This window comes from Anguilla rostrata, chromosome 13, assembly GCF_018555375.3.
Source record: "Anguilla rostrata isolate EN2019 chromosome 13, ASM1855537v3, whole genome shotgun sequence".
NCBI classification, from domain to species: domain Eukaryota; kingdom Metazoa; phylum Chordata; class Actinopteri; order Anguilliformes; family Anguillidae; genus Anguilla; species Anguilla rostrata.
In genome coordinates, this window is record NC_057945.1 from 28,140,136 (window position 1) to 28,167,313 (window position 27,178).

The window sequence follows — 27,178 nt, forward strand, 5'->3', positions numbered from 1 at the left end:
AAGTGTGCAATAAAAAGGTAAAAGTGCCTTTGTTAAGTGTCATGTGGTCACAGTGCTAAACCTCAGTCAGCATTATTTACCTTGACTGAACTAACCTTCCCTTCCATTTGGCGGTGCCTTACTTTATAACACACAAAGCATTTGTTAGCCTGCTTCCCAGACTTGTCTTGTGGTTTCCATGGAGTGTGTGTGAACCGTGGCTCATGTTCAAATGAGTCTTCTCATCTCCAGGCTCCAGTGAGTACCAACGAGCGCAGAAGAGAGCTGTTACAAATAACAACAGTTGGATTCATTATTCTCCAAAAAAACAATACGCCCCATCAAATCTCAACAACCGGGTCAGGGGGCACCTCTGAAGTGCCTTTTAATCACGCCTTTCTAAATATTTCAACAGCGCGGGTAAAGAAAGTCAGCTAATACTTTTCTGAAACACTGGTGAAAATACAACGCCGTCGACTGTCATTAACAATTTCATTGGGTTATCCGAAAATAACCACAATGCCAATTTACATCTGCAAGGCATAATTAGGCAACAGATTTTTGGGCACAGTTCCGGCACTGTTCATTTTTAGGATTACATTTATTTATTTTTCAGAAACACATCTAAATAATGTATGTGAGAGCATAATGCATAAAAATAAATGAGTTTTTGTCTTCATGTCCTGAGCTTTAATACTTTCAATGCTCATTTTTTGCTCATTAGCACATTTTGATAGAACACAACTTTTGGTTTAATAAACTGCATCCAAGCAACATATTAAAATACAAAGGCGCATTTTTACACATATGAAAAAAGGTTGTTATTCTAGCAGCACAAAAATGCACTGTTTCTGTGATACATTGTTTAATCTATTCGTCACAATGCCCTACTTCTGCTTCAAATAAAAGCTGGTTTCCTATCTCATCATTTTTTGCCTTTAACATATGGACTTACTCATGCTGCGGTCTGGATGAGGAAGACAGCAGCGGAAGACACTCATCTGGTAAAACCTGCCTTGTGTAATCGCGTAGAAGCCGCACTCAAGACCCTTTTATGCTGGAGGCCTTGCTGGAATAAAATCAGAGGGAAAACCTGCTGGAAAAAAGTCAAGCACTGTTGTTTGATAACCTAGGGAGAAACAAAGGAAAAACCATATATACGGCACTGTACTCCACAATTTATGTAATCAAAGAATTCAGATGTGGTTAAGTGCATATTCTCAGCTTTTATTTAAGGGAGTTTGTATACATTTTAGTTTCACTGTGTAGAAATTACAACACTTTGTATACATAGCCCCCATTTTAGGGCACCATAATGTTTGGGACATGTTATTGTTATGTAAATGAAAGTAGCAATGTTTAATACTTTGTTGCATGTGCTTTGCATTAAATTACTGCTTGATGTCTGTGGACACATCACCAGGTGCTGAGTATTTCTGTTGATGCTCTGCCAGTCCCATACTGCAGCCATTTTCAGCTCTTACTTGCTTCAGGGGCTAGTTTCGTTATGTTTTCTCCTCAGCATATGGCCAGGCAAATATTTTCCCATTTTTGGCTTGAAAAAACTGTTATTGCTTTAACAGTACAGTATGTTTTGGATCATTGTCTTGCTGTAGGATGAAGTGCTGTCCAATGAGTTTGTTGGAACATATTAGCTCATTACAGACATGACTATAAAAAGCTATGGTGAGCTATTCACATTAGTGACCATGGCTGTGCTAGCACTGTTGGAAGACCTTGTGAATGTGGTGATACACCGTGAATGTGCTTTTAGGGACCACGGTAGACCTCCCTGCACATGAGGACGAATGTCTCATGAGCTGATATCATTCAGCCAGCACCTCTGTCAACAGCTCAATCTGTGATTTACATTTGTACGCACATTTTATGAATCATGCGTAAGCTATGCACAATTTATTAACTGTTTGTACAGTAAAATTTAGCATGAAATCCACGCAAATTGTATGCATGAGACCTCCAGTGTCTGGAGCTGGCTTACAGCCTCCAGCCTCAAAAGGGGAAATCTCCAGTTGGCATTTTTATATACTTTCACATAAAAATACCACTATTTTTGAAAGCAGACAATAATAGCAAATAATACATAACAAATTATGTTGCTGAGAATTTATCATATTAAAGGTGACATGATGCCCACACTTTAAGTTCGATCAATTTTACAAGCTATGGTACTTTGTCTTTTGGAGCTTCTTGTTCCATTTCACTCCACATATAAATTCTCCGACTGTGGTTTCATAAGGTGGTAAACCTGTTTTATGAAAGCCCAGACAAAGGGCATTGCACCCAAGTAGATACAGGGTTGAAAGCAAAAAAAATCAACATGTGGCAACCTTACCTCCAGCAAAAATGCTACTCAAGACTTCAGACCAATCATATCATTACATTACAGTGAGAGCATGTGAGGTTTCTCAACGATGATGCAGGAGACAACAGGGGATCCCCCCACAACCAACTAGAGTCCCCTAGAATTATTACCACCTTTCTCCTCACTTACAACAGCACTGCCTATGGAATAGTTTATATTGGCGTATGGGTATAGCATTACCCCAAGACAGACATACCAGCTCCCACTGAAGGGACCGCTAGGGACAGATTTTCCACAAAGGCAAAGTCTCCGCGAAGCCCAGTTCCTAATCTTAAACAAAGCATGACTGCGCAGCGGGTGGCTAAAGGCCATCGCATCAGTAAGACGGGTTCGCTTGAGCAACGCGGCCTTTCTGCACAGATCAGCTCCTGGCGGAAGATCAGCCGCTAGCACACGAGCCGGAGCAGCGTGAGGAAGCGGACAGCCCGGTGCTCAAAAGCACAGCCTCATTACCCTGCCTCAGCAGGCCCTGCGTGGGCTCAGGCGGGGAGGTCTCCACGGCGGAGATGACGGACAGCCTCTCGCCTGCCTCGTGTCACCGCTCCGCAGGGTAGAGCGGCTCCCCGCACGAACGTCTCAATCCTCAGCGGCGATGACAGCGCCGCTGCGAGCTTCAGAAGTGGGTTCGCCGCGCGGGACGAACTCCGAGGCTAGCCAGAGATTAGTCACAGCAGTGATATCCCATGCACAGTGCAGGCTTTATTAGTCCAGGGGATAAGAGAGAGGGGGAGGCGCTCGTCTCCCCCAAAAAGGCTCATTTCTGCAATCCGGCTTCCATGAAAATTTAATTATCTGTAGTGACCAAAGTTTCAAAGGGCAGGCAAGGAAATATAATAGTTCAATTCTTAACAAAATTACTAGAAAAACTATTGTTGATATGCGGTGACTTCTAATTACTGCAGAAACACAATTTCCACAGGCAATTGCAAAATCGCAATAAATGTAATGCCCTTGCTAAACGTGGAGTAATCTACATTTGCATATACAATTAGAATGCATTCTTTAGTTTGTCCATAAATATATATATATATATATATATAGCCTAGGTACTTTGTAACTGGCAAGCATTCTTCAGGATCGAGACATAATAATCCAAACTTTTTCAACATACATGAAATTGAAAACAAAGCCTCTCAAGAATTAAATAAATGTAACCATTTTATTTGTGAAAAACTACAAGCATAATTCATAAATAGACATTTCTATTTGAAGCAGAAGAAATGATAAAGTGGCCTCTAACAACAAAGTCGTGCACATGCCAGGTAACATGTATATATCAACATTGTATTGTATATAGCGAGACAAGGAGCGGTGACCATTTAAAATTCCCCAAATACATAGAGCACAAGGAAATGAACCTGACCATTCCACAAAATCACCAATGACACTTCGGCAAAGTGGGGAAAAAGGACCAATGGGGAAAAAAGAAAAACGGGATAAAATAAAATATATATTTATATTTATACTTTTCATGTACTAACAGACCCTACATAATTTTACAGAGCAAAAACTTCAAAAGCATTGTACAAGACATCGTATTAGAGAAAATAAAAACAGAGCTTGTATAATACAATAACATTAAAAATTCACAAGATTGTTAGACCATAATTGAACAAGCATTCTATATTTGGGTCTCTGACAAACAAAGCTAAAGAAAAAAATGTAACCATCTTTACACAGTAAATTAAGGTTACTGGTCATACACAAGAACAGAACTGCTTGCGTGTTAAAACCTGTTCAGCTCCATTGTCATTCTCATAATGTTGGCTCTTGTGCCATTTCAAGTTACATACAAGCAAAGTTCATATATTCAGCAAATATTCAATTTTCAATAATTTAAGATACAATTGATAAGTTTTACAAAAGTTGACTCAATATGCATGGAACTGGGTAAGGCAAGTGAAAAAGATGGCTATATGAATTATATGAATTTAATGTATTGCAATACATTGTCAAGCATGTCCATTGGGAATAATATTCTTATATTCACATGTTTTTTTTTTTTTTTCAATCAACACTGCCCCACTGTATTTGATTAGTCCCATACAGGATATTTCATCCGCAGTTCAACAGGATGTCGCACTTATTCTGTTCACATAACATGTTAAACGAAAAGAAAAGAAAAAAGATTCTCTAATCACATGTAATGCAGACATCCTAAATCTTCTGTCACTTTGATACAAGTCGCTTAATGCAGTTTAAATAGTACATTAACAACAAATAAAAAAAACGTTTTAACTCCTGGTTCTCAGATACATCAGCGCTGTCCGCTTTAAGTATTTTATACAAAGCCATGGATCATTTCACAACTGAAAAATGGTGGAACGGCCTTTGCTAATATGCTTTAGTCAACAGCCACCCCCTGCGCATGTTCCGTGTGCTATGCGCTCGATTACATTTCAAGTGTCCCTGTAGTGTAGTTGCCATCGGTGCCAGGTTTTTAAAAACTGTTCACAGAATTTCAGAAAGCAAACGGGATTCTGTCCCAACCTCCGATCTGAGGAAGTTCATCTTATTTTTTATCACCTCAGAAAAACTAAACAAATATAAAAGAAAAGGAAGAACACAGTCCATCATTTCAGTTCCCTCAGCGCAAGAGACTGCCCAGATTTATTGATGATTTGGATTTGGATCATTAACAGTGCCTGATTGCATACTTTTAACAATTATTTTATTTCGTTATTTTTATTTATTTTACCAGTTAAGCCAACAGGAAAAAGGCCGAAGTGTACGTGTGTGGAAGTGTGCACATGTGTGCGGGTGTGTGTGAACGCGTGTGTGCGCGTGACTGTGTGAACGCGTGTGTGCGTGTGTGTGAATGTGAGTGTGTGTACGCATAAGGTGTGTGTGTACGTCTGTGTGTGTGCACGTGAGCTTGTGCGTGTGTGTGCGTGCGTGTGTGTGAACGCGTGTGTGCGCGTGACTGTGTGAACGCGTGTGTGTGTGCGTGTGTGTGAATGTGAGTGTGTGTACGCATAAGGTGTGTGTGTACGTCTGTGTGTGAGCACGTGAGAGTGTGTGTGCACGTGAGGTTGTGCGTGTGTGTGCGTGCATGTGAGAATGTGTGTGTGTGAGCACGTGAGAGTGTGTGTGCACGTGAGCGTGTGTGTGTGTGTGTGTGTGTGTGTGTGTGTGTGTGTGTGTGGGCGCTCCTCAGCTGTACTGACACACACAGGGCTATAGGAGCCCCAGGGCTGAGGTCACTGAGCGCAGGTCAGCTCCGCCTCACAGCTCACTCTACAGCTGCAGCTCCATTACACACGCACACACTACTGAGAGAATGGGCCAGCGTCCCACACACAGACTACACCGAGCATGGAGCGGTCCTCTCATATCCAGGTACGCTTTACACACAAAAACAACCGAATGCATTCTTTATATAAAGTGGACAAGAATTACACCATTTAAATGGATTATATTAGACTTTATTTAAAATGTATTTTATATCACACATTTTATAATAACATTTTAAAATTGTTATTAGTCTATGTAGCATATCATCAATATCAAATTCCTTTGGTCCTTCAATAAATAAAACTAAGATATTGTATAAACATTTTTTATTCTTTATACAGGTTTAGTACAATTCAAAACAAAATGTGTTGATCTTACTCTACTTTAACAGGAAACTGAACTGTAGAGAACTTGCCATTTCCGACAAAGGTAGATAGTGAGGAGATAAAAAATAAAATTTTAGGGAACAAAAAGCCGTTTTTATTTGGTTAAATCAGTCCAAGGTTTGCGATCTGAGCACTGGGCACTGAGAAGAACGCTTCATCGTTAGTACTGTTACTAAGGTTATAATCATTACGTTTTAGTTACCTTCACTAAGATATTGGAGTCTCAATACATTTGTCCATCACAGGTTGAAAGTATTCTTCATTAAATGTCCGGCTGCATTAGCACTGTTAGAACACAAAAGAAACATCTGTACATCGGCCATCGCGCTTCAGGGGCAAACTGACTCTTTAAGTTGGGAGAGAGAATTCCAACGGTTTAAAGGTAAAATAAAGAACTGAATCCAATGCAGCGAGGGCTGCAGTTTGGCTCCCAGGTCACCTCAGAATTGGACCGGGTCCGTTGGTTTTGTTCTAGCGTTCGGAACCGAACGTTGTGATATCCCTTTCCCTCTGTTCTGAAAGGACCCATGTAGCACCGATCGTGAAGCGGCCCGTGGCCGCGGACCCGAGGGAACCCGCCGCGGACATTAGTGTTCTCTTTCCTGCGCGTCGCCAGGCTGACGCCTGCAAACGAGGCTAGCGCAGCGTTAGCGGACCGTCTCCGCGGCAAATTAAAGTCCAACCCACCCCCCTGTGAACGCCGCGAGCGGGGCCGTGGCGCCCGGCCGCTCTGCCCCGGCAGACCGCGCGGGACAGAGGGGTCTCTCAGCGCTCCGTCCCTCTCAGTGGACAGCCACCCCGGAGCTGAAGCCCATTCACAGTATAGCCCCATCTAGCACCAGTGTTTGAGATTTCTGCCGCTTCAACTTTTTAACAACAACAGGAAAGAAGGAAAGCCTGGCTATTTAGTAAAAGTTGAATGAAGCCGAACGAAATAAAACGAAAGACAAAAAGAAATATTTAAATGTGTACAGGTGCAACAAGCAATAAATAAGGATGAAAATGGGCCAGAATTGTTAAAAAGCAGGTGGAAAACTGCACAGCATATTTTACAAAATAAAAAAAATTGATTAGGCCGCACATCCACTTACACATATAAAACAATGGAATACATACAAGTGTCATGGTGTCACCAGGGGGCGCCATTCCCACAGGCCCCCGCTGTCCTGCCAGCGTCATGCTCGCACCCGTGAGCGCAGGTCCCGTGAGGACAGATGTGTGGGTGAGGCGTGAGCGCAGCCGTGTTCTGTCTGCATCCTCCAAATCCAGGGACGAGGCCGGGGAAGGGGCGGGGACGAGGGGCGGGGTCAGGAGGAGGAGGAGGAGGAGGAGGGGGTGGGGCGTGGGACGGGGCGGAGCCACTCAACCCCTTCCCTGGGGGATCCCAGCGTGTGGGCCGAGCGTCCGGGGCTCAGAAGGACTCGTCGTGCCCCAGGGAGAGGTCTCCTTTGGGGGTGGAGGCGCGGGACGAGCCCTTGTCCATGCTCTCCGAGCCCGAGCTCTGGTGCTGCTGTTCCGAGCCCGTGCTGGACGTGACGGTGGACGAGGACGTGGACGAGGTGCGCGTCTTCTCCTTAAAGTCTGTGATGATGACCGTCACGTTGCCCACGGTTATGGCCAGCTGCTGCGCGGTGCTCCGGTCGATGTTCTTCAGCTTGGGTCTGGGGCGTGGAGGTGGAGGGCAGGTGAGAGGGGCAGGGGGCGGGAGGGGGAGGGGTAGGGAGGGGGCAGGTGGGGTGAGAGGGGCAGGGGGCGGGTGGGTAGACGGGCAGGGGAGGGTGAGGGCAGGGTGGGGTGGGGAGGAGCAGAGAGTTCTTTAAGCGCTCAGATAGCGGGGACCTTATCTTACCCCACTGCTCTGCCCTGACACCAGCAGCCGTGTGCGCTGAGGACAGGGGGGGTCACTCCAGTTCACAAGTACAGATCTGCTCAGGGAGACGCCAATGCTGACTATCCTGCAGCTTTCCAGTGTGTGTTCAGCTCTTAACAGCAGTATTTAATGAGAACCACCGCTTACTACACAAAACAGCACTGCTGTCAATCATCCTGATAAATGTATACATCAGACCACCCTCTGTTTCTTCAATTTCCAGTCAAATCAGTCACTCAGTGCCATTTTGTTTTTTTGCCCAGTGGCAGACAATAATGCATGAAACATATTTAACTGAAAATTACAGAATAGCCTCCACCACTACATGTACTATCAAATCTATCAGCCTTTGTCCTTTGAGCACCCTACCACCACTAAGTCTTCCATCCTTCCAATCAACAAACAAGCAACAGCTGTGTCCTCCCCACAAAGAATTGTTACCAAACGTGTCAATGACATCATGCTAGAACTATTTGCCTTCAGAAGTGACTTCAGAGTCCAGACGTCAACATCGCTGAATGTGTTTGGGATTACTCAGTTCGAGATGAGCAGAAAATGCAACCAACTTCTGAGAATGAACTGGAGGTGTTTACAAGAAGCATGGGAAAGTATCCCTGTATATTTCTTTAAAAAACTCAAAGAAAATCAAAGAATGGAAGCCGTTATATAGGATGGACACACTAAAAACTTGATCTTGCACACCAGTTGTGGTTTTAGAGTGGTTTTGCGTTAAATATATTTTTGCTGCATCACGTTCTGAAACTAAAAAATAAATGACTTGCACTTACTGGCTGTTTTCACTGGAAAGAAAACAAAAGAAAGGGTGGCCTCGGATCTTTATGCAGTACTGTATATAACAAGTATATGCTTCAGAAAGGAAGAACAATGCAATCACATTTGCTCCTATGGATGACTTCATAGGAACTACTGCCAGCATGAACACCTGCATCTTGCAGATTCAGAAAAAGAATGAATAACTGATTCCATCTGCCTTAAATGGTTGAGCAGTTGTAAGAAATAGGCAACAGAAATGGAACTGTCCACTTCACTGTTCTGCAAAAATAAAGGCATTTTAAAGCAGCGATAGTGATAATCACAACTACTCATGTTTATCTAGACACACTAAAGACAAAACAATCCATACTTTACCTCGAAATGTGGGAGTTGTTGGTCTTGATTGTTGAATTTGCTGACTGAATGCTGCCGGGTGGACTCTGATGAAAATCTGACTTGGGTCTACAAAGAAAAAGGAAACACATCTTTGTCCGAAATATTGAGTCCAGCCTATGGGTAGTCCACAGGTCCCAAGACGGGATCATGAGTATGTCCTCCAATGATCTGGACAAGCCTCACTTCTCTTGGGTTTTTCAGTGGATAAATGTAGAAAGGGCTTTATTGGATAGATGACAAAGGCATACAGGGATTCTGGCCGGAACATGGAGCAACACCGATACGTTTTAGTGAGGGAACAGGAACATTGAATTTCCACAACAAATCAGTTGAAATGTCTCAAGAGGAACCTCCTACAGTACAGTGTCTTGGCTTTGAGCCACTAGATTTAGACAGAATACAGACAGAAGAGCACCCCCTACTGGTTTAGCACTTCTAGCGATGTTGTGTCTGAGCAACATCTCAGACACAGGGGCTTGTGCACGGGCTGTACTCACTTGGTCTTTTTGCTGCTGGGTTTTTTGGCGACTGGGTGGCTGATGTCTTTCTCTTTGTCCGGTTTCTCCTTTTCGGGCCTGTCCTTGTCGGGCTGCACCCCCTCTCCCTCGGGACGGGCCGGGTCGGGCCTCTCTCCGTCCGTGCGCTCCTTCTCCGGTCTCTCGGCCTTCTCCTTCTTTTCCTTTTTGAGGGGCGGGGGGGTGGCGTACTGCTGCGCCACCTGCTGGGCCACCAGCTGCGAGTTTATCCTGGGCTTCCTGTGGGGTCCAGTCAGGGAGGAGCGGTCAGTGAAGAGACCGCAAAGCGAGGAGACCAAAACGTCGCCCAGCAGCCGTTAGTCACGCCGGCCTGTTTGAGCTGCAGTGCTATTATACGGGCTCTTTAATGAATGAAACTCACGATTCCACACTGGGACCTTTTGCAGTATGTCATTCCCACTGACTCATCTGAAAACTACCAAGGTAGCTGTGTTTGGAAGGGCCCAGACTGGGATCTCTCTCCCCCTCCCCAGATCCACACTAAGGACTTTAAAAACTGACGGCTGCAGGTACAACTATGGTGACCAGAAATAAATCTGTGCTCTCTTCTCTTTTTGCTCTTTTCTGTGCTCACACACGTGCTCTCATGCGTGAACTGGACTTGCTCCCAGTAGCTTCAGTAGCCTGCTGATCTGCTATGGGGGAAAACACTACTTTACCCACTTTTGGTACGTGTTTTCTTGTGTTTTGAGATAAAACAATAGATGATGACATCATACTTTCAATGATTTCAGAGCACTTTTTTCCAAAGACACTAGCTAATTAAATCTATTTTCCCATTCTTCCGAAGCCATGTCATCTGCACCTCGAGATGAACGTGGTGGTTGATTCCGAGGAATTGTTGTTTAGCGATGCTTTGATTTCTGCGGCTATGGCGTAAACACAGATTTATTTCCGGTCACTGCGGCCGACGAAGCTGAAAATCACCGCAGCACTACGCAACACTGTGTTCAATTCCACTCATCTGTTCAGGAAACTCATCTGTTCAACAACTGGAAATTTTGAGAATTGGCCATGGGAGAAATCAAAGTGAAAACATCAGTGCTTTCAACACCAGTGTGATACATCTCACAGTGAGACCAGTGAGAGGGTGAGTTTTTCCTGGAAAGGAGCAACGAGGCAAACTTTCTGAAGATTCGGTGCGGTCTGAGTGAAATGCCTCCTCAGGCTGGTGGCACTGCTCGCTTGTGTTCGTGTGTGTGTCTGCGTGTGTGTGTGTCTGCGTGTGTGTGCGTGTTTGTCTGCATCAGCATGTGTGTGTGAAGGTCTCATGAATCAGCGGAGATTAAAAGGCTCTCTGAATAGGACACATCAAAGTGCTTTTCTTTGACAGTTAGTGCCATTATAAAAAGGTGAGGCCCCTGTTTTGCATTTGAAAGACTGCAGGGTGCTTTGCTTCTCTTCATGCCTGCGTACCTGCCTCTCCCTGGCCTGCCTGCAGAGCTGATTAAGAGTTAAGGGATGTGGAGATCAGAGGGAGAGCGCGTCTGCTCCGCTCCGGCCTGCTCGTGTTTCTCCAGCGTAATGCTCAACATCTGGCAGCAGCTGCTGGAGAGAGGCAGCGAGGAGGCGAGCGCACGGTCCCGCCGGCCCTGCCAACAGCGCCCGCCGCGCAAATAATCACAGCCCGCCGTCTGCCAGCGCGCCGAGCGCCGCGCCAGGACACACCGCACACGCACGCGCCGAGCGAGCCCATTCACACACAGCACACACACACACACACACACACACAGACACGTACGCATGCGCACACAAATACACACACACACACACAGACATGCGCACAGGCACAGACACACAGAGACACGTACGCGCGCACACACACCACACACACACACACACACAGACATGCGCACAGGCACAGACACACACACAGACACGTACGCACACACACACACACACACAGACATGCGCAAAGGCAGACACACACACAGACACGTACGCACACACAAACACACACACACACACACAGACATGCGCACAGGCACAGACACGTACAGCACACACACACACACACATGCGCACAGGCACAGACACACAGAGACACGTACGCACACACACACAGACATGCGCACACACACACACACCCACGCATGCACGCACGCACACACACACACACACACACCCATACACGGAGACAGACGCGCACGCACACACACACACACACACACACACGTGCATACAAACCCACACCGACGGAGACAAACGCGCACGCACACACACACACACACACACACACACGTGCATACAAACCCACACCGACGGAGACAGACGCGCACACACACACACACACACACACACAGACACACAATCAGCGTCTAAGGGAAGGGCTGTGATCAGACTGCCGGGCTGTGAGGAGATCCCCAGGCGAGAAGCGTTTCGGAGAGCGCCAAACGCAGGAGTTTCTGCTGATTTAGTGGGAAACACGGCCACTTGTGAGAGCGTCTGCGAGAGCCTGCTCTAATTACACAACCTGAGGGACGCTCACTGTGAGTAAGTAAACATGCCCCTTCCCTAACCAGCAGGCTGAGGAGACAGCCAAGCTCAACAGCAAAGCAGCTTCCCTCTCATTTCACCACACACTCCAGTCCACTCACACGCACCAGGAAACAGCACTCCGCCCCGTACGGAGAACGGGACTGACGCACGGGTGGAAGTGACGAGCGGCGATTAGTACGAGCGCCAACTTCCACTGCGCTTCACAAACGCGTAAGCAGTGCCACATAAACACCACCCTGCCCGCGTGCTCCAGGGCTCCCTGGCGGCTCTGGCTTGTGATCACTGCTCTTGGCTTCGGGGCGGATGCTCGGGCTGGTATCGCCGTGGAGACCGCGCGACTCCCGCCCACTCGCTGCCTCCACTTGACTGATGGCTCGCAGACGGCGGAGATCCTGACGCGTCTCCCGCAGGAGCCCAGCCAATCGCGAGGCGATCAATCGGCTCATAATGGGCAATCATGTCACAGCGCCGGCTCGATGCGGCGATCGATGCGGCGTCTGCTCTGAGTGCCGATGAGGGCTGGAGCGGCCGCCTGGCCCCGCCCCGCCCGCCTGGCCCCGCCCCGCCCGTCTGGCCCCGCCCGCCTGGCCCCGCCCAACGCTTCTCCTGTCCGCCGCTGGCGAGGGGACGTCCTGTTCGGGGCCGCGTACGGAGCCTTCCCTGCCGGATTTCCGGCACCACAGTCACTGCGCCGTTTACGCCCCGGCTGAACGGGAACGCCGTCTGAAGTGGAACTGAGTGCGCAGATCTAACGCTCGACAGGAAGCAGCCCGGCTGTCAAAGCTGCGTTTGAAGCTGCATCACAGGACCCGGGGCCTGCTCGGCCAAGACTGTGATGAAACCCCAATTTCATCTAATAAGCCGAGCGACAAATTACAACCTCTCTACAGAGAGGTGACCATCAACAACAAGATACAAAACCTTCCAGACAAATTGACACACTTACATTTCTGGAGCTTATATAACAGGAACGTCTGAGACTAATGTTCCCGGTGACGTATCTTCAATAAATAAGCAAACTGGTGCATGAAATGTGAACACAGCTTTAATATTATATACCCGATTGTGCGTTCTGTTTCCACACCCACATCTGTCAACAACACCAACAGCAGTGCGCTGAGAAACAGCCAGTGGTCCAAAACGTCACACCGCTGCTTTTAATGTTGAAACAATGACATAAAAAGTACAACCCACAGCCGGTACGACCGCTAAACCAGAGGACTACAGAATCTCGCTCTTTAACCTCCGCAGTAAATCACAGCTGGGATGAAGCTCTGCAGTGCTCATCTGAAGCTTTGCAGCTTCCTGGCTGAAGCTGCTGGTGATAGGGCGCATGTAGAGTTGGGATGAAGCTCTGCAGTGCTCATCTGAAGCTTTGCAGCTTCCTGCCTGAAGCTGCTGGTGATAGGGTGCATGTAGAGTTGGGATGAAGCTCGGCAGTGCTCATCTGAAGCCTCACAGCTTCCTGGCTGAAGCTGCTGGTGATAGGGTGCATGTAGAGTTGGGATGAAGCTCGGCAGTGCTCATCTGAAGCCTTGCAGCTTCCTGGCTGAAGCTGCTGGTGATAGGGCGCATGTACGGAGGAGGCGGGGCAGCTGGACACCAGTCTGCACTCCTCTTCCTCTGGGTCCTCTCTTTAAAACACATGACTGCTCTGTGCGATTGGGCCGCTGGCATTAGCCACACTGCGAGCGCTCATAATCTCCTACTGGAGCCGCAGAGCATGCATCACAACAATGGGAGCAGCGGTGAGACGAGCAGGATTACATCAGTGTTAAGCTGCGGCAGCTCTCAACACAGTCATTACAGTGGCTTACCGCTGTGAAACACAAGCCAAGGGAACGAGGAACACAAGATTCCAAAGTGCTGCGGCTAAATATAAAGCACATCTCAAAACTTTGTTACGCATCTAAACCTCCAAATTCATTGATGAGTTAAGTCAAATAGTCTGTTGGCAGACTTAACCTCAAAGTCAAAAACAAATTCCATATGGGATTTAACATTAAGCATATTTCCACTCTATGCTATGTTACTTAAGGTTTTAAAGTTTTTCAGTTAGGCATTCATCCAGTTGTTATGAGTGCCAAAAATGATGAAACAATTGAGGAATCCATCACAAAACAAAAACAGAGAAAAGGGTTCCTGCTTTAGACACAAGAGACCAACCCAATCTCTTCAGACCGTGGTGTGGACTTCCATACTGTCATCTGGTGTAGCCCGGAAAATGGAAATCGCAAACAAAAAAATCTCAACCTCCACAATTTACACGGGAGTCGAGGCGTTTAATCGATATTTTCAAGTGAACGCCGCGGATAGCTCCGGGGAAAGTCAGACTTACACAAGTTCCTGAGGGGGTGGGGCATAGCCGTCAGCCACCGCCTGGGGGCATGGCATCATGCACAGGGAGCCGGGGCTGTAACTGAGGCTCTGCTGACTGATGCCTTCCTGTTATTGTAATGCTTAAGCAGGGCAACTACTGCTGGTGGGAACCATAACGGATCACATTTTCATTTTAAAAAATGGCCTCAGCTCATGTTCTCCTCTGCTCGAGGAGCTCCATTTGTAATCTGAAGAGGGGGACAGGATGACATTATCTGCAGATAAGGGGGAATGGGCCATTTCCTTACAGTGGAGAACTGCTGCGTGCAGGAACAATTCGGCTACTACAACACACAGCTCCTACCCTCTCTCCTGTAGTCCTAGCCATACTTTAAAACAAGGCGCCCAACTGCACCGCAGACAATGGGCGACTGAACAGATCTCCCGTCCCAGTACAAACAGCACTGACTGCTCTCAGTGGATTTACTACAGAGATCAGTGCCCCGTCCTGCCTGTGGATCATCCAGCGACAGCGCGCACGGACGCCCGCGCGGCGTAGCGCCGGTAATCTGTCACGCCGTCCTGGCGTGCGTCAGCGCCGCCCGACCGCGGGGATTCGCAGGATAAGCGCTCAGAACCACGTGTGCGCGGGCCCTCCGAGGAGCGCGGCGCCGCCGGGCGGGTCGAGCTCTCTGCAGAGAGCAGTGGGGCTGGACAGGAAAGCGAGAGAGCGGCGTGCCTGCGCCCGCGCCGGATCGGCAGGGAGGCGGACCGCGGCGGCGGATAAAGAGGAAGGCGGCGGCGGCGGCGGCGGTACGTCAGCAGCGGTTTGGGGCTGGAGTGTAAATACTGGCGCACAATGGCACACCGCCGGGCTGCGGCTGACACGCCGGACCAGTTCATCAGAGACATTAAGCGTGTCGATCGTCCTTTAGTATTGCTGCCAACAAGGATACTATTAAATCGTGACCTAGGCTAGTTAACACGAAACAGAGAGCTAGCAAGGAGATGTTGGCCACTGTCACAAAAGACTCATAGGTTTGTTCAAGAGCTCATAATTTTCCATTTCTCGAATGAAATCGGTCTTCACAAGGATTTAGCACGGGTCAACACAACAAAAAGCACAGCCCCAGGTGCGTAAACAGGTCAGTGTCACACAGGGCAAGCCAGGACTGCAGGGTGTAATAATCACAGTCATAGCCACAGCAGCATTCTGCCTGTGACTATTACACACTGTGACTAATTTACCCTGCAGTCCTGGCTGACCCCTCTGTGACACTGACCTGTTTACACACCTGGGGCTGTGGAGAAGCACTCACAGTCATTCTTACCCCCCCCACCCACTCCCCAAAGCGGACAGCCCATTATACGCATGCCCCTCCCCCATACAGGACAGCCCACCACACGCATGCCCCTCCCCCATACAGGACAGCCCACCATACACAGGCCGCTCCCCCATAGAGGACAGTCCACCACACACAGGCCCCTCCCCCATAGAGGACAGCCCACCATACACAGGCCCCTCCCCTATGGTGGACAGCCAATCATATGCAGACCCCTCCCCCATAGAGGACAGCCCATCGTTTGCAGGCCCCTCCCCCATAGAGGACAGTCCATCATATACAGACCCCTCCCCCACAGCGGACAGCCCATCATACGCAGGCCCCTCCCCCACAGCGGACAGCCCATCATATGCAGGCTCCTCCCCCACAGCGGACAGCCCGTCAAACGCAGGCTCCTCCCCCACAGCGGACAGCCCATCATACGCAGGCTCCTCCCCCACAGCGGACAGCCCATCACACACAGGCTCCTCCCCCACAGCAGACAGCCCATCATACACAGGCTCCTCCCCCATGGCAGACAGCCAGTCATAAGCAGTGCCCTCCACTTCCTCTCCTGCTTCCTGTGTTAGGCAGTAAGCGGCTGCCCCAGCTCTTCCAGCTTCAGCAACTTCAGCAGCAGCCGCCGCCACTGAGCGCGCTCAGATGACCTCCGCCCACGTGCTCCCGCAGAGTCCCGGGCCGGCGTTTGACCTGCGCCCCCTCCCTGCCCGCGGGGGGTACGCTGCCCAGCGCCGCGGACGGGGCGCGAAAGTCAATAAAGCAGCCGCCGCGCGGAGATGAATACACAGACCCAGAAACGTGAGCCGGGGCCACGGCCAGACGACACGGAAACAAAGCGCTTTTCCGATGCGCCGCGCGACAAGACGGAGCGCTCCGGCCGAGGGCCCGCCGCGGGAAAGCCCTCAATTACCGGCCCTCGCGTTCCGGAGCGCGCTCAGGAGGACGGGCCATTACTCACGGGCCCCGGACTCCTCACACACGCCCGCGCTGCCGAGCCCAAGCGCCTACCGAGAGACGGGCTCTCCCCGCGCGCTAACGGCGCTTAGCCTTTCCGTTAGCTGCGGTCGTGTAGCGGTTCTTATTTACGATGTTTCCTTTAAAGCCGGTGAAAGTTGGCTGAGGAAGCGCGGGCGCGTCTCTGGAGCGGGGCTGGAGCGCGCGCCGGGAGGCGGAGGCGTTCACTGGCGGGACAGCGCCGAGCCGTGGCGTGGGCTCTGGGGAGGAGACTTGCAGCCGCCAGCTGTGCCGTTCACGGGTGGGACTGAAACCCCGCCGCCCGCCAGCGCCGCGCAGAGCGTCCTCTGGGATCCCGCCATTCCGCTGGAGCGCGGCTCAGCGGCCCGCTACGCTCACCCTACCCCTTCACCCCCCCCGCCCCCCCCGCCTGGGACTTAACACGCAGAGGAGAAGCCCTCACACAGCCCGCTCCGCCAGGACCATGAGACAGGCAGCAGCTCCGCCCGTCTCCTGTCAGGTACAAACGCACATCCATTTGAGAAGAAAACAAAAAGGACGGGTGTCACCCTGCTCTCTGTCTGTCTCTCACTCTCTCAGTCTCTCGCTCTCTCACTCAAATTGTCTCGCTCTGTCCATCTCTCGCCCTCTCTGTCTCTTGCTCTGACCTTCAGCCTGTGCAGGCTACCATCACTGCGCGGGACACTCACGGACTCAGGCCATTCTGAGCATGTGGGAATTCTGTCCACCCACAGAGCGCCACACTCCTATGTGGAGAGTCTGTCGTGCTGTCCGTGATCTCCGGTGACCCTCCAACAGTTCATTTCCCTGGCCCCTCCCAGGGGAGATGCTCCGTGGGGGGTGGGGGCAGACCCCCCCGAAGAAAATGATAAATGAGAAAACACACCTGCCGGGTTCCTTTACGTGAAACAACCCAACGGCAACATGCACGATGCACAACACTGAGATCTACACAACTGTGAGCAGCAATTTTACAGCTTCACACCTCCTAATCAAAACATAAGAGGTAGATTCCATTTATGGCCCAACTACCCCAACACTCCCCTGGTTACTCAAACACATCCCCCAATGAGCGCTTGTGCACACTCCATTATTTTCGCACACACACGCGCAAGCACACACGCACACACAAGCATGCACACGCAGGCACGCACGCACAAACACACACATGCATGCACAAGCACACACGCACGCACGTGCACACGCATACACACACATGCGCGGAGGCGCACACACACACACACACACACACACACACAGAACAGACACACACGCAGCGCAAAAACACACACACACACACACACACACACGCACGCACACACAGCGCACACACACAGAACAGACGCACACACAGCACGCGCACACACACATACACAGTGTAAATCTCAGCGGAGTTTCTCGCCATCATCGCTCATTCCACCAAGCAGCCGCAAACAAGGTGCTGAAATATCCCTCCTCTCACGCTCAGTCCCTCCAGCGTAAAAGAGGAGACTCATTCAGATTCCAGTCTGTGCAGCACGCTCCCACTCCAGGGGGATGAGGACCTGTGAGCGCTCAACATCTGTGCAGTCCCGCGCAACATGCTCACATTCCACTTAGCAGCTGAGAACCACGCGCTGTGCAGCTCACAGACCGCAAAAGCTGTAGCTGTGTGACAGCGCCTTCCACGCTGAGCGTCCTCACTGCTAATCAGCACTGCATCCGTACGCGACAAAAGCTACCAGCGCCTGCATACGCTTTACATGTACCGCACACGTGAACGCAATACACACCCTACATACAAGCGTGATAGCACACGTATACGCAGCGTGCGCCCCTGCGCATGGAACAAGCAATGACATCTTGATGGCTGTTACAGTGTGTAAATGAGCAGCTCGTGATGAGGATTAGCGATTAGCCTGTTATTTAAAGATAATGCTCGTACTTGCTTGGATGGTTACTGAAGACGATCGTATCCCAGTGCAGTCATTTCAACCCTCGGCTTACCCCATTATTTCAGGCTGCCGACTGCCGCGCTGCGAGTCTGAGTGTGTGTGACTCAGTGTGTGTGTGTGTGCGTGAGAGCGCTGTGCTGCTCCTCTCTCTCAGGTAATGATGTGCTGCATTTTGCCCCCCCCCCAGGAGACGCGTGGCAGATCGAGTGTGAACCACAGCCGCCATCCATCACCCTGTCCAGCCACGCGCCTCTCTCCTCTTCCCCTCTCCCCTTAACTTCCCCCCTCCATCTCTCCCATTCCCCCTCTCCTCTTCCCCTCTCCCCTCAACTTCCTCCCTCCATCTCTCCCATTCCCCCTCTCCTCTTCCCCTCTCCCACCACAACTTCCCCTCCATCTCCCATTCCCCTCCTCTCCCTCTCTCCCCTTAACTTCCACCCTCCATCTCTCCGATTCCGCCTCTCTCCCCTCAACTTCCTCCCTCCATCTCTCCGATTCCCCCTCTCCTCTTCCCCTCTCTCCCCTCAACTTCCACCCTCCATCTCTCCGATTCCGCCTCGCTCCCCTCAACTTCCTCCCTCCATCTCTCCGATTCCCCCTCTCCTCTTCACTCGCTCTCCATCACTTTCTACCCTTCCTGCCTGATGTCAATCTGCGAAGGCTTTTCATCTCATCAAAAGTCTATTTAATCACCGCTTTGAGTGATGCCTTTCAAGGCAACAGCAGGATCTGTGCTAATGGTAACAGGAAGAGTGCAGAGAAGCCATCCATTAGGAGAGCTGTGGGTAAAGTTTTGACAGACGCTGTTAATGACGAATAGGCGGCAGAGTTTCCTGAAAGGGCTGCTGGGGTGAGGGAGGGTTCCAGGCACAAACGGAGTGCGTCAGTGCGTCGGTTCTGCGTAATTATCACAGAGTCGGCGTTAATGCAGTTATGAAATTTCCCTGATAATGATGACTCCGCTCCAGCGCGTAAACTGGTGTGCTCATTACCGCGTTCACAGCTGTAAAGGGCTATTTTGACTTGCCAGGTTTCTGGGGGAGATGCTGCACTCTGTCACCGCGCCGTTACTCAGTGATTCTTCCATCCCGCTTTTCGTTGCTCTAACTGAAGCCGCGCTGCTGCCAGACCACACATACCAGATGAGTAACCGTAGCGACTGCAATACCATGACGACTGCAACCACCCCACCCTGCTTAATGCCATTAATCGCGTATGCATCACTCTAGCCTCTTTCACACATGGAACTCCCAGGTTAGGTTGTGGTTTTCCCCATTCACAGATAAATCATCTACACAGAAAAATTCAGTGTTGAGCCTGTTCACACATTACATGACCGCTCTGGATGGCTTAGGCAAGGCAGGACGTCTACCCTCCAAAGCAAAGCACAACAAATACTAGCTAATGCTAGGTTATTTCATCTTTAAAGCAGCTAGACATTTCAGTGACAGTCAGCTTCCTTGGAATACATTTTTTTTCTTCTAACACAGCCAATTTGGTAGCCAGCTGGCTAGCAAATACAATGTAGTTTGCCATTACGCTGTCTTGCGCTGCCCTGTTAACATAAACCAGTATGTTAACTCCTGAATCGGAAGTCCAGTAATGTTCTCCAAACTTCATAAAAGCTTTTATGTGAAACCTAGCCAATGTCATAAAACGTAGTAAAATATTTAACATTCACCGTTGCACATTTACCTGTGACCACCGAGCAATAGCCTACCTCGTGTGAATCTAGCCAGCGAAAATGTAGATAATTCCTTGTTTGTTCGGTTCCGATATACATGAACACGGATTCCATCATTTCTATAAAAGTTTTGCAACACTGTTTACACATGAGGGCAGGTGTAAGACTTGGAGCACCACACTGAGGTGTTGATGCAGGAAATTTGAGTCAGTTAAATGCATGGAAAGATCAGGGGTCAGTCAGCTAATGGAGCAGAAGTGACATTTTCTTTAAGGTTTAAGCTTTACATATTTGCTTTATAAATGCCAGGCACATAAAATGGCCACACGGGCACAATTCCTCCCATTACTGAGGAGTCAGTGAACTGCATCTGCACTCCAAATCCCATAATAAATGCCACATCATCTCCCTGCATTTACCCTAAGATTCAAAAGGTGAACCAAGAGAAGAATAATCCATAGCAATCATTTCTGTTCACTGCATTAGCTGCCGCTAGTTAAAGTCTGCAGACTGCTCTGGTACGGCTGTTGTCTATCAGCCTTGAGAGCAGAAATGATCTCAAATGAGTGCACGCAGCTGTGCGATCCAGTTAACTGCTCATTCATAGCCACACAACCTTATCAGAGAGGCATGAATATTGAAAAATCATGCTAGTGTCAAGGAATTTAGCATGGGACTCATGTCTTCATGCAAAAGTAAAGGTAGCCTCCGATGCAGACCAGCTTAACAAAGACAGCAGGAAGACCCCACGGAAAAGCCTCTGGCAGCCAGTGAGGAAACAGCAGGCATGGCCGTTGATAACCGTCACGGTTGTTCACCAGATCCAGCTGGGTGCATCTCCCTGTCACACCGTAAGACCGTAAGCATCGCGCAAACAGGAGTGAAGACAGAGCGCAGCGTAGGCTTAATTCAGTTACGCGTTTGAGGCCCACTCCAGCTCTGGCTCGGCAGCAGCATATAGCCTAGGCAGCAGCTAAGTCAGCCACACAGGGCACGGGGTGAAGCTACAGGCAGTGTGTAAAACGAGCCGCAATCAAAGATTAAAGGGACACTGCACAGCCATCAACACTTCCCTTCATCTGGGGACACGTAAAAGGTCTTAATGGACACATTCCATCAGCAGCACGTCTTTGAGGCCCAGCCCATGTGAAAGCAGACACTGACCTCAGGTGTCGCGTTCGTTTGGCAGCCCTCTGGTTCTGCATGGTGAAAGCCTGGAGGCCTGTGGCCACAGCAATGCGAGGCATGCCTACCTGCCCCACTGCAGGGCTTCCCACGGGCGCTCAACGTGAAGAGGTCTAATCACGTTCGGCTATGCGTTAACGACTCTGTCGCAGACGAAATGCATAAACCAGCTGTGAAATTCAGAGGTCTTCCGTGACCCACGCAGAGGGCGAGTAAAAAGGCAGGAAATTAGTGCCACGTGACCAACCCCATGGGACTGGGGGGGGGGGGGTAAAAAAGATACACCATAGCATTGCAATATTTTCTTCTGCTATACGGTATTGCTACAGCGGTGCCATTAATGCTCAATGCGGAGGCAAAAAACCACCCTCCGCAGAGTGCATTAAAATCACGTAACCACGCGTCTTGTGTATTACCTCATTTTTAACATGGTAACTGGTTAAACAATTTATAAGAGCACTCACTTTCATTACACATGTTCAAAATTAGAGGTCACTAGCAAGAGAGGAGCCGTTTCCCTGGCAATACATGAGGGTCAGACTAATGTCTGGAAAACAACCACTGCAATCCCGTAATAATACGGGAATAAAATAAAACAAGAATTTTCTTCTTTTTTGTCACTTCCTCCCAAATTCATCATGACTTCATGGACACAGCAACAGGAACACAATTCAGGAACTACCAAGGTTTCCTGTACGGATGGATCCTCAACTATTTTGTACAATGGAAAATGGCCATTATTTTACAATGAAAGCACCCCCCTCCAACACAGAAACAAACACACACACGTGCGCACACATGCGCACACACACGCCTCATTGTTTGCGTTGTGGTCTCACTGTTGTTACCATAATAACAACAGAAGTCCCACAGTTAACTTGTTGAGAATTGCTTCCAGTATTGCTTCCAGTAAACATGTATGTCTGGAGTGGTACACAGTGCTGTCCACAGAAGTGCACAAAAGTGCAGGGCCAGTGAAACCAGCTGTACTGAGCTCTGGAGTGCTCAGCGAGTCATGTGCAAGAACACAAGCACAGGCTAACACAGGCAGCCATGGGCACAGTGTACTGAGTGATGACAACAGAAAGAGCAGCACTGCTTTTCTGAGTCATCATTTGCCCTCAGAAAACAAAAAAATAAACAGTAAGCAGCAATGAGAAACATAAATGAATTAACCGGTCTGAGTTTTACTGCAATACTTATAAGAATCAAAACCTGTTTGCCAGTGAGGTTGTTATTAGCAGGTGTACCAAAACGATCAGGCCATAGCAAGTTAGCAAAGTCTAAATATGCCCACTCACTATGTAAGTCACCTATTTGCTGACTTACTGAGTGAGTGTAGTCAAAAAGAATACTTATATAAAACCAAAATTGACATGAATTTGGTCACTCTTAGACACCGATTGAATCAATTAAGTCATCAATAAAAGTCCTGCTATTAAGCATATGAGCTAGGAAGATCTTAAGATCTTAGACTGGTAGGCAGTTTTAAGGGCAACTGATCTTGCAATATAATATTGAAGCACATGTACAAGTTATATGTCACACTTAAATGTGCTTTCTTTTCCATTTCCTTTAAGTAACCGGCAGAAATCATACAACTTCTATTGAAAGTACAGCATTTTTGATGATCCAAACTGATGGGTTGACAAATTTGAGAAATAACCCTTTAAACAGGCACTGATATCAATCTCAAGTACTCCAACAAAGGTCTAGTTAGCTACACCGAACCCACACAACCAAGCTAGGCTATAGAACATAAACCAATAAACAATACAATTAGTGAACCAAGCAGGTTACATGAGCCAACAGGCCCAGTTACAACATGGGAATGCAAGAAAAAAGGAGGAGGGGGAGGGGGAGGCTCATAAATGTGGATCATTTAGCTGAAAGCATGGCACTTCTGTATGCATGACTGGAATACATCAAACACAGAGGACAAGATAGCTAATTAGCGTTCATCATAATAAGATTCTGCTTTCTTATACAAGAACAAAATTGCATTAATCAAAGACTTACCATTTATATCAAATGAGAATATAGCAACCACTTGAGAAGTGTCATGAAATTCCATTCACCATACTAAGAGAATGGGACGGTTGCCAACAGATTTTTGGTAAGGGGCTAAGATAATTGTCACTTCCTGGCATTACTGTAACTGACAACATTTCCCAATTCGGAGTTGAAAGCAATCAGCTGGTTTCTTAAGTAGGCCTACCAGAAGACAAACACTAAAGGAAGACGGCAAAACCAAAAACAACTAACAACTTTCAAAAGCGGTAAACTCCTCTGTGTTTCCCCCAGTGCAGTGTGCGTTAGTAAACACTCATTCGAAAACCACAACAGCAAAAGGTTAATTCGTGGGGCTTTCGGGAAGGATTACACAGTACTGATATTACTCAGTGACATTGCGTCACACAACAAATCAAAATTTTAAACTCTCCAGCTGTGTTTGTACACGTGGTTTTTTTTTTCTGGGGGGCGGGCGTTATTGTAATTGACATATCTGTGATTCTGCTCAGAGGAAGAACTTCATAAAAATGTATCATTTGGAAAGGTTATGTATGCCAATATCACAATCTCTTACAATGCTCTCAAACCAAATTGTGGTTTCTCTAGATCAAATGAAAAAAACATCTAGCCAATCAAGACCTGCTTTGTAGGCAAATCAGGTAAATCAGAAGAGACAATCATATTGCAGGAATACTACCCCTAAAACAGAAAAGTACTTCAACAATCTTTCCAAACTCAAAAAAATCCCCCACGTGCATGTTTTCACTGAAGAGGACAATTACATTATACACAGGGACTCTACTGCAGGAAGACAGTCTCAAACCAACGCCTCGTTAAAAAAATAAATAATAAAGAAATAAAATTGCAATTAAGAAAATGATTTGCAAAAAATAGGGGTGGATCCCTCGTTGTGGAAAAGTGGTCTACAATCAACAAGTGTGCCATTGAAAATATGAAATTTTTCATATTCATATATTTTGAATGACAGGTAGCTCATTTATGAATTGCAAAGTGCTAGATGTGAATAATTCAAGGCAAAGAAAATCTGAACAGTTTGCAAAATTTAGACCCCATGTAGTCAAGGAAATACACAAATGAAATGCCTTAACTCAAATTTGAGCCACACCGCACTTAATTTGTGAAAAAAACTGACAATCCATACATGTTTTTTCTTCTGTTCTTTGTTTCACTCAGAATACCATCCTTTGCTTCATCTATTTAACACGTTCTCTGCTGCTCAGTTGTAGTGCTTGAGCGTTTCTTTGTGTGCAAGTGGCACTGAAAACAGTGAGTGCAACAGTAGTCAAGGAAACAAGTTCAATAATCGGCATCACTATTTGAAGTGGCCATGCATATGGCACATATAGTCAACTGATCAGAGTCAAGGGACGACGTGGTCTAGCCTCGTTTTTTCAATAGCAAATAATGCTATTTTTAGTAGGAATTTGTATTAGGCTAGGTTTTGGAATGAAACATCGAATACCTTCATTTGAGCCAATAATACATATGAGCCTATATGACTTGCAAATTGAGTGCACATTCTAGCTGTACGTGGTACCCAATCGCAAAAATATAACATTAGAGATGCAAGCGTCGCTGCTGGACAGTGCGCTTGTTAAATTACCTCATAATAAAGAGATTTTACCCCATGAAAGCAAGATAGGATAGCGCTGGTTTACAAGCCATAATGTTACAGCTTAGCTATTGCATATATAAATTTAAAGGTCATTCGGCAGCAAAGATGCGATTTTCGCATTACACCATATGTACTATATTGTTGTTAGCAGAACCCTGAAACAAAATGATCCCTACTCTGGGCAAATAAACGGCATTGAAATCTCTAGCTAACTCGCCAGTCAGCTTTATGGCATTGCGTCTAGCCACACCGGAGACGCAGTCGGCGAGTAACGCTGGCTAATGCAACGTTAGCTCACCGACTTGCTACCTGTAGAGATAATAAAATATTGCTGCCAAGCTTGACATCTCGTTAATTTGTACTACGGTCGTTGCTGACTTGATTATGCATAACACATCAGCAAGTCGGTTAGCAAGATAGCTACCAAGCTAAATGTCTGCAATCTCGTAAATCAACAAGTCATAATCTCACATTGCTTTAGTAAAGCTTACTGCGTTACCTAGACAGAATCGTTAGCAACGTAGCTAGTTAGGTGACCAGCTGGTCAACATTAGCGAGAGCAAACTGCTGGGAAAAACAAGCATGCGGGAAAAAGACGAACAAACCATTTCCTAAAAGCGAAGTAAAAAGCCATACCTTGTCGATGTGCCCTTCCGCACATCACAGATGCTGCATTTGAAGGCTTCGGCACTGTTTCTGAAGGTGCAGACACTACAATCCCAAAAGCCGTCGTCTGCCGTGGGTTTGGCTTGTCTTTTTGGCCTTAAGAATTTAACAAAATAATGATCAAAACAGCGTTTACTGCATTCACACCTAATCATAGCCCCAGTAAAATACACATCGTGAATCCACAGAGATGAGCTGTCAGAGGAAAACATCGAATTAGCAAGACAGTCAAATTAGCTATGTAGCTAGCTGGCTAGCTATCTCGCGACCAAGCTGGCAAACCAATAGCTGGGTTTTCTCGGTTACCCTCACTAGGCTAGCTAAGCCACCTACCCATGTCCATTTAATAAAGACGTTCGTCGTCGAACGTCGAAAATGTCCATTCCACACTGGACTTTAATCGAGCTATTCTATGACCAAACTGCACTTCCGAAAAGAGCCAGGCGTATCCCCAGTAAATTTCCCTTTGTCTGAAAGTGAGTCGAGAGTAGAGAGAGAGCAAGGCAAGCCGCCATAGCTGCACTGTTCTAGCCCTGGCTAGAAACTGGAAAGGGAGAAACACTCCTCGAGAAAGCATCCGAATATCACCCCCAAAACGGCACGGAATCCTTCCATAATTTCCATTAATTGGCAAAAAACGATCTGAGCTAGACGGGTTCAGTACCTGCTTGGGCTTTTCTTGTCGCCCATGATGAAAAATGTCTTCCAAAAGAAGAAAAAGGTTTCTGTAATTAATAGTAGACTAACTGTTACAGCTTGTGTGGAGGATCCAGATAGAACCGCTGCTAAAGCTGCCTGGCAAGCTCACATTCACTGACCGACTCGAGGCAGGGCAAGGCGACTGCGCACGTGACTCCAGTTGTCCTATCACCGCTCGCCTCGGTTTAAAAGTCTTGCTGAAATACAAAAGCGAAAACGGTAGGCTATCAAGTTATATGCCGAGCTGCTTGTATGACGGTAACATTAAGGAGACATTAAATAGCTAACATTACCTTTAACCAAGGAAAGAAAATATATAATAATAAATTCCAGTTCTGGTCCGGTGTCATAATTTCGTTGAGACGATCTGCTTGCCAACAAGCAACAGATTATTCAATGCAGTCTCACATATTAATCGGGATGGGAGTGAGGTCATTTTGGGACACGCGGCTGAACATTTCCTAAATTTGTCGTTAACTTTTATACCAGAAAGAAACACGTTAGAATAAAGCAACGATCCCATAACATGTATTCCGTTTCAAGTCTAAACAATACATCTCAATTGATGAGGGTCATTTTCAGCACCGACGTCCAAGACACGGATTTTATTTGCCTGTCATCGGCGCATTCCTCATTCACCTGGACGGTGCATGACAAACGAAGAGAA

The 27,178-nt window shown here is 47.8% G+C and overlaps 1 protein-coding gene across 1 annotated transcript; it reads right to left on the minus strand.

The window, feature by feature from the left end:
* Nucleotides 1-3,502: 3,502 nt before the first annotated feature.
* On the minus strand, nt 3,503-26,664 carry rybpb (RING1 and YY1 binding protein b). The gene is made up of 5 exons (XM_064304322.1): nt 26,477-26,664; nt 25,783-25,908; nt 9,520-9,777; nt 9,002-9,088; nt 3,503-7,643 (listed from the first exon to the last, which is right to left on the minus strand). Exons 1-5 carry the CDS (start codon nt 26,500-26,502, stop codon nt 7,394-7,396), a joined length of 747 nt encoding a protein of 248 aa, XP_064160392.1. The 5' UTR covers nt 26,503-26,664; the 3' UTR covers nt 3,503-7,393.
* Nucleotides 26,665-27,178: the final 514 nt, after the last annotated feature.

Coding starts and splice junctions, on each gene's coding strand:
- rybpb (XM_064304322.1), bottom strand. CDS start 26,502: ATGGGCGACAAGAAAAGCCCAAGCAG. Junction 9,778..25,782: donor CGGAAGGGCACATCGACAAG/GTATGGCTTTTT, acceptor TGGACCCCACAG/GAAGCCCAGGATAAACTCGC. Junction 7,644..9,001: donor AACAACTCCCACATTTCGAG/GTAAAGTATGGA, acceptor TCCACGCCCCAG/ACCCAAGCTGAAGAACATCG.